The 8,781-nt window shown below is 37.4% G+C and overlaps 1 protein-coding gene across 1 annotated transcript; it reads left to right on the top strand.

The window, feature by feature from the left end:
• The first annotated feature begins 1,137 nt into the window (after positions 1–1,137).
• Positions 1,138–7,418, top strand: LOC110441930 (hairy/enhancer-of-split related with YRPW motif protein 1-like). The gene is made up of 4 exons (XM_021485242.1): positions 1,138–1,199; positions 1,709–1,810; positions 4,356–4,452; positions 6,858–7,418. Exons 1-4 carry the CDS (start codon positions 1,173–1,175, stop codon positions 7,349–7,351), a joined length of 720 nt encoding a protein of 239 aa, XP_021340917.1. The 5' UTR covers positions 1,138–1,172; the 3' UTR covers positions 7,352–7,418.
• Positions 7,419–8,781: the final 1,363 nt, after the last annotated feature.

The raw sequence follows: 8,781 nt of genomic DNA, 5'->3' as shown, positions 1-8,781 counted from the left end.
ATAGATAGGTATGAGCACACTGAGGGGTTAGAACGATCCGTGAAGCATGCATAGATAGGTATGAGCACACTGAGGGGTTAGAACGATCCGTGAAGAATGCATTGATAAGTTTATTTCAATCAAAAATGTGCACACAAAAGTATATACATTGTACGTGTATAATTATACGTGTAACATTATGTTATACCAACGAAGTAACGTATGCAAAACAATTTAAGACTGTTTACTAGTAAATGAAATTAACTTTACTCTACCACATCCAAGGAAAATGTCATAGAACCACAACAGTGTGTACCCACGAAATAATTGGAAAGCTTCAAACCACGAAAGACAGAACACGCGAACATTGCATGTTATAAAGTATACGCACAGGACACACGTGTGTCGTTACCTCTTGTTAACTAAAGATCGCCTATAAATCCCAGAAATTTGTTTGAATTTTTTCCTACTCTTCATCGACTGAAAATTATTTTTGGATAATGATAATTGAAGCATAACATTTGTAAAATATTTATAAAAAATGATTATTTTGATGGAATCGTTGAAGTATTAATGATTCATTAGACAATGCAATATTCATTTCATTCGTTTTCAATCCATAGTTAAATTAGGCTTTTATATACTTGTAACAAGCATTTTGTACATTACCGGCATAACAGGCAGCACTAGTTACATGTATACTAAGTATTGATAGTATTGTAACTCGACCACAGATGGAAGAAATGTCTAAATCATATCTATTTTAGTATAGCGAAATGTATCATACTGGCTATGGTGATGATACCACGAACATGCACCATCGATTATTCGTCACGAACAAATTAAGTTGAAACTTTTGACAAACATAACCTTGGTTACAGTATCTAACACTGCACGTGTAGCCGCGGTGTCGCACGTGCTTGACCACCAATTTCGCGTAATTCAGGCACGTGCCGTTGCATGTTTGCAAGACGGAAGCACGGGTCGTATTGTTGTCGATTTCAAGAGATGCCGGAACTTCTGCTCCACGACGGGTTGACTGGTCGACCGGTCACGTGTCGCCTTGACGACAGCGGCATTACGTGGGTATATAGGTGGCTGATGTCTCTGGCTTCTCACAGATTGATTTTGACATCAAAATGTTTGAATGATTGCTCCTGGAAAATAACGAAACGAACTGAGTAGATCTGACAATGGCACCAAAGGAACTAAAAGTCACAGTAAGTACGCTTTTGTCGTAGTTGAAAATGAATTATAACAGTGTACTTGTGTATACTTAAACATGTAACTTATAGATATATATCTATATCTGTATAATATATTAATCAGAAAGTAAAGGATCAAAACGCAACCAAATGACGTTGTAAACACTTCCTAACATTTAACAAATGAAATGACTCGTCGATTTTAATATTTATATCATCAATGAGATTTAATTTTGTGAAAGCGACTCAGCCAATTAAAAATCATAATGCAAAAAGAAGTTACCAAATATTAAAAAGGACGCTCAACAAATACTAAATTATAAACGTTTTTTTCTGGATATTTTTCATCGTTAACTTTTAACAAACAAAAGTAAAATAATGTTCGTACAACGTATAATGCATATTGTAAATGAGACATAACATAGTGAACGAAATCACCAAGTATAAAGCGGGTATAATAATGAGATGTATGGAAACGTGTCTCTCCTATCCTGAACATGTATGTTGTCCGTGATTCCCCACAGGATCAGTCTTCTCACAAGGTGATAGAGAAACGGAGGAGGGATAGGATCAACGCCTGTCTATCGGAACTTAGCCAGACCGTACCGGCGGCCTTCTCCAAACAGGTAGATACTGTCAATGTACCAAACAGGTAGATACTGTCATTGTTCCAAACAGGTAGATATTGGCATTGTACCAAACAGGTCGATACTGTCCATGTACCAAACAGGTCGATACTGTCAATGTACCAAACAGGGAGATACTGTCATTGTACCAAACAGGTAGATACTGTCGTTGTACCAAACATGTAGATACTGTCATTGTCCCAAACAGGTAGATATTGTCACTCTACCAAACAGGTCGATACTGTCAATGTGCCAAACAGGTAGATACTGTCAATGTACGAAACAGGTCGATACTGTCAATGTACCAAACAGTTAGATACTGTCAATGTACCAGACAGGTCGATACTGTCATTGTACCAAACAGGTAGATATTGGCATTGTACTAAACAGGTAGATGCTGTCATTGTCCCAAACAGGTAGATACTGTCATTCTACGAAACAGGTAGATTCTGTCAATGTACCAAACAGGTAGATACTGTCAATGTATCAAACAGGTAGATACTGTCAATGTACCAGACAGGTCGATACTGTCATTGTACCCGACAGGTAGATACTGTCAATGTACCAAACAGTTAGATACTGTCAATGTACCAGACAGGTCGATACTGTCATTGGTCCAAACAGGTGTACCAAACAGGTAGATACTGTCATTGTACCAAACATGTAGATACTGTCATTGTACCAAACAGGTAGATACTGTCATTCTACGAAACAGGTCGATACTGTCAATGTACCAAACAGGTAGATACTGTCAATGTACCAAATAGGTAGATACTGTCAATGTACCAGACAGGTCGATACTGTCATTGTACCCGACAGGTAGATACTGTCAATGTACCAAACAGGTAGATACTGTCATTGAACCAAACAGGTAGATACTGTCAATGTACCAAACAGGTAGATACTGTCAATGTACCAAACAGGTAGATACTGTCATTGTACCAAACAGGTAGATACTGTCACTCTACCAAACAGGTCGATACTGTCAATGTACCAAACAGGTAGATACTGTCATTGTACCAAACAGGTAGATTCTGTCATTGAACCAAACAGGTAGATACTGTCAATGTAACAAACAGGTAGATACTGTCAATGTACCCAACAGGTAGATACTGTCATTGTACCAAACATGTAGATACTGTCATTGTACCAAACAGGTCGATACTGTCAATGGGGGGAACAGGTAGATACTGTCATTGTACCCGACAGGTAGATACTGTCATTGTACCCGACAGGTAGATACTGTCAATGTACCAAACATGTAGACACTGTCAATGTACCAAACAGGTTGATACTGTCAATGTATCAAACAGGTAGATACTGTCAATGTACCAAACAGGTAGATACTGTCAAAGTACCAAAGAGGTTGATACTGTCAATGTACCAAACAGGTAGATACTGTCAATGTACCAAACAGGTAGATACTGTCCATGTACGAAACAGGTAGATACTGTCCATGTACCAAACAGGTAGATACCGTCAATGTACCAAACAGGTAGATACTGTCAAAGTACCAAACAGGTTGATACTGTCAATGTATCAAACAGGTAGATACTGTCAATGTACCAAAGAGGTAGATACTGTCAAAGTACCAAAGAGGTTGATACTGTCAATGTCCCAAACAGGTAGATACTGTCAATGTACCAGACAGGTCGATACTGTCATTGTTCCAAACAGGTAGATATTGGCATTGTACTAAACAGGTAGATACTGTCATTGTACCAAACAGGTAGATACTGTCAATGTACCAAACAGGTAGATAATGTCAATATACCGAAGAAAAAGATACTGTAAACACGAAACAAGTCGTTAACTTCACGTTAAAACACAGGTAGGCACCGTAACTATACCAAGCAGGTAGGCATAGTTATTTTTAACAGAACATGTATGTAACGTCACTGTACCAAACAGGTAGGCATCGACATAATTATATAGAGGTAGACACGAGGACCATACGAAACAAATCGCTACCATGACTACAAGGAAACTGCAAATTTACCAAACAGGTTGATACTATCCATACACTATACACACATCACTGTCAAAATACCAATCGGGTAGGTACCATAGAACCTGGGAACATCAATATACCATACAAGAAGGCACTCTCACTACACCAAACATGCTGGTACTGTCGCTATGTCATTGTATCAAACAGATATACGCCGCCACTATAGACCAACCAATTAAGAATTATCACTTTACAAAACAGGTCGACAACGCCAGTAGATTAAACAGTTTTAAACAATTGTCATTAGACTAAACAGTACGACACCGCCTAGTAACCCCGCACACATACTGATACATTATCAGGGATTTTTTGCACCTGCAACTAGTGGTATCAATTGGGTTTCTAAGCATACATTGGTATTACAAATAGAGTATCAGTTAACGTACCGATACCGTCATAGTTACTACTTAATATATTGCTATATGTAAATAGAGGTTAGCAAGGGATGATAATATATTTATACTTAAGGGGATTCGTTCATTGATCTTATATTACTAATATTGAACACTTTCTTATTTATTGTTCATATTTTAGAATGCTGGAAAACTTGAAAAGGCAGAGATTCTAGAAATGACGGTCGAGTATCTGCGAGCAGTCCAGACCACAGAGATAGGCACTCGGTTTGACCATGGTAAGTCTTTACACGAACATAAACATCTATGACACGGACGGGACCATGACGATTACCACATGTGGTGCGGAAGGCATTTACACTGCTAGGACACATTGTCTTTGTTTAGAAAACGTTCATGATGTCTGTTTTGCGTGTTTTTGGTCGGTTTTTGTCGGTGTAGTTTGTATTGACTTCAAGTTCCATTTTTATCCTTGTGTGTTAACGTTATAGTATTATTAACATTACTAGTGACAATTTGATACATTTTGTATTTGTGTGTGAACGTTATTGTATATATTGTCCTTATTAGTGACGATTGGTTACATTTTGTATTTGTGTGTTAACGTTCTAGTATGTACTGACCTTATTAGTGACAATTTGTTACATTTTGTATTTGTGTGTTAACGTTTGGAATATTTTGTCCTTATTAGTAACGATTTGTTACATTTTGTATTTGTGTGTTAACTTTCTAGTATGTACTGACCTTATTAGTGACAATTTGTTACATTTTGTATTTGTGTGTTAACGTTATGGTATATTTTTTCCTTATTAGTGACAATTTGGTACATTTTGTATTTGTGTGTTAACGTTATGGTATATATTGTCCTTATTAGGAATGATTGGTTACATTTTGTATTTGTGCGTGTCGGCTCTGTGAGTATAATATACATGAATTGATGCTATATTTTACTCTTTATTGTTGATGTTTTGGTATAATCTACCGTGGTGTTTTGACGCTCTGGTATTTGTCTCTGTGTTTTGATACTGTAGTAATGTATTAAACTTTGCCCTTTACCTGTCGATGCTTTGGTGTGTTATCATATTTACTTGGTGTGTATTAAGAGAGCATAGTCCACTAAAACATATATTTATAATACAGAATGATTGATTAGATGATAGAACAAAGTGCAGTTCAAATAGAAATATAGATATACCAGAAAGATATTACACATCATCACATGACATTTAATGCATCTACTCGACAGGGAAACCTTTATATAATGTAACCTATATATCATTTCAGTGAAGCGCTGGCTCAAACATTACACTTGACTCAATGACACGCCAACTAAGCATTGTTCATGGCAGAAATATTAAAATTAAACTGCTTATGTATCTAAGATATCCAATATGTGATCATTTATATGAAATATAAGATATCGTACATAAAATTTATGAAATCTTATTTATTTTCATTTAAGATATCTTACATATGTACATCATTTTTCTGTGTCAAATATGATACAAATACAAGTATAATGAAACGCTGTTTCTATATAAGATATGTTATACAGAACGTTCTGAAAAACATTCATCATTTTTCTTAACTTTATATGATATATATCCAAACCTCCTTTTCAAGAAAGTGAGGTGATATTCTAAATTGATACTGCTATATATTATTGTGTATGACCACATTGAAATAAAACTAGTTTTTGATTACTCTAATGCGTGGATTTCGTATACTTGTTTGTATGCATGACAACTTTGATATAAGTAACAGTGTATAAACCAATGTACATTTATAACAGTATAATATAGAAAATACTTTATAGAATGATTTAGATACAGATAATGCTAAATTTCACGCGATATAAAAGTACACAGTGAGAGTTCATGCGTGAACAATCCGAGGACCCACTAGGCAGACAAAAACAATTACTATTTCTCGACATTCAAACCGTCGATTGACCATTCCTCGTACGACAGTTGCATGTTATTTCATACTGCACGTGACCTTAAGAAAGAAGCAGTAGTTCCTCGCGTGCTCTACACGTGATCGGCACACTCAGCACGTGACATGCATGTGCGGCTTATCAGATAATAACTACCAGTAAGGTAACATATCGCAAGAGTTGCGCATTGTAACGTCGCAATGTTACAAACACGTGAGTAAATTAGTTTTAAACACCCGCATCTACGTCTGTTGTCTTGTAATGCAAAGTGACACAAAGAAATGGAGGATTGATCTCTTATTTGGAGACGTGGGACAGTGTCTCACCTAAGGGTCTATTAAAACGGGATTCATCATGGACCCCGTGTTAGCTCGTACAAAGAACTGAGGCCATCCCCTCAAATCAAACTACCCACACAACAAAGGCGTTGTGTGACAGCTACGCTCCACTAATTATACGTCACGTCCAGGCTCGCGGAGAACTCGTCACGGCTGGCGTGGTGCACATGGAGGCTGGTGCGGTACCCGTGCTTTTGTTGTATTGACACTGTGGAGTGTCGTAATGTTTGCTCAATGCACTGTTATCTCCACGTAAACACAAGTTAAAAAGGCATAAAGACGTCACACACCTGTCTGCGAATTTCAAAATAATGATTTTATTTCTTGTATTGATCTTCAGCTTGATTTACTGTAGCTAGTGTTTTGTAAATAGACAACCATAAACGTGAAACAATGCTTTGTGTTTCAGGTGAGTGGTATAGCTCGGACGTTTGGGCTGACTTTGTTCACCATTACCAGGCCGGATACGACGACTGCGTCAGGGAAATCGTACGATACATGACGGACGTTGAGGGATTACAGGCGAGTGACGAAAGATGCATGCGCATAATATCGTACCTCCAAACCCGTTTCCGCGCAGATGCGTCTGTAAGCGGAGGATCTGCATACCGTGACGTTTTACAACGATTGACGTCACTGGCCAAATCACGAGCTTCGCTTCCCGTGGAGAGATCGTACAGATACGCCCCATACATATTACCTGCAAGAGACGTCACAAACTCAACACCTGCATTGTTGGCAAATATGTTTAGCGGCAGTATGTCAGAGGATAACAATAGTCGAAATATAGTTACAGCAGATATTCATAGTTCGTCGTCTCGGCTGTCCTCTCCCACCCTGACCAGGACAGCCAGACCTGAAGGCAGGCACCATTCTAGCTTACCATATTTCAGAGAAAAGTGAACATTGTCACCATATTCCTTTATTCTGTATGTTCTTTGCATTCAACAAATTTATAAACTACATGTTTTTAAAGTCTATCATAATTTGTGTTTCTATAATAATTGATATTTCTGTGTCTGGATTGTTTAATATATATTATGATTTTGTAATTACAGTTTGTCAGATTATGTATGATTAAATACAGATATGTTGAATCTTTAGTGCGCATATACTGGAGAATACAAAGGCCAATATCATGGCACAATAAGGCCATTACTGTGAATGTATTACGAGTCAATTGAAATATATAACCATCATAGCTGTGTTGATGTACCAGTTTCTAGCGATCAAATACGCGAAATACGTTCCCAATTGTGAGAGAGACGAAAATTTAAACGAAGTGTTGTAAATGCTCAAAATTTGTCGGATTGGTTCAAAACAATGTATTTTCGAAGTTATGTTTACGTGTTTGTTTTAAGTAACTCATGTAGTAGATAAACATCAACAGCGTTTATGAGGTAAAGGAGGTATGCAGAATTAGAATGGTAAAATAATCCCGATAGAGATCTAGCTGAAGTCTTCAGATCCTTACCGACTGTTTCTGAAACCAACTCACAATTAAAAATGTTCCTTCCACAACTCAACCTTAATATAAAGGATGCTTTCGTGGTTTAGATAAGGTGTTACAATGTTTGGATTAGTTTATAAAGAAATGCATTATTGCCACCCAACAATCCTCTGATTATCTTTTTACATTTTTCACTTATTCTCTATTCTACGAGATTTACGGCAGACTGTTTATGTCATTGTCCTAACTACGAGTTGTAATTTTAGATATTTTGGTCATTAATAAGTAATAGGAGACAACCATGGCCCTTGTTTCCCAAAATCATCTTGTCTAGTTCAGATAACATAAAACATGGTAAGGGATACAGGCCCCACAGCAAAATTAAATCATAATCAGATATATATTCATTGTAATATATGTCAATCACGCAAATAGTATATATTGGCTAAATGTGGTAAAAAATATATCAAATATCACCAGAGGGATTTCGGGATCAGCTCTATCGCATTGAAGGATATAAATGTGTTCCCGACACCAAGCTACCACTACAAAGTCTGCACAGAAAAATTCCAGGGTACCACACATTGACAGAATGTGACATTGTCAGCCAACTGGGTGGACGTGACAGCACTACAAAAGACATTCCAGAGACACGCTGTTCCATTGGAGACTCTTGGACATGGAATGCTTTCTGAGACGACAGTGAAGGATCCGGGGGAATTCGTCTCTGCGAATGTTAAACTGTTCGACAATCAGCTGCAGATGCAAACGGTTAAGTTGTACGGGCGCAGCACGTGTAGTGATAGCATCCGTCACAACACGTTTACCGTTATGACGGAGCCGGAGGAATCAGGCTAATGAGTCATGGTGTGCTAGCTTTATA

The sequence above is a fragment of the Mizuhopecten yessoensis genome, unplaced genomic scaffold (genome assembly GCF_002113885.1).
Source record: "Mizuhopecten yessoensis strain PY_sf001 unplaced genomic scaffold, ASM211388v2 scaffold716171, whole genome shotgun sequence".
NCBI lineage: Eukaryota > Metazoa > Mollusca > Bivalvia > Pectinida > Pectinidae > Mizuhopecten > Mizuhopecten yessoensis.
This window is presented reverse-complemented; position numbering and strand designations above follow the sequence as displayed.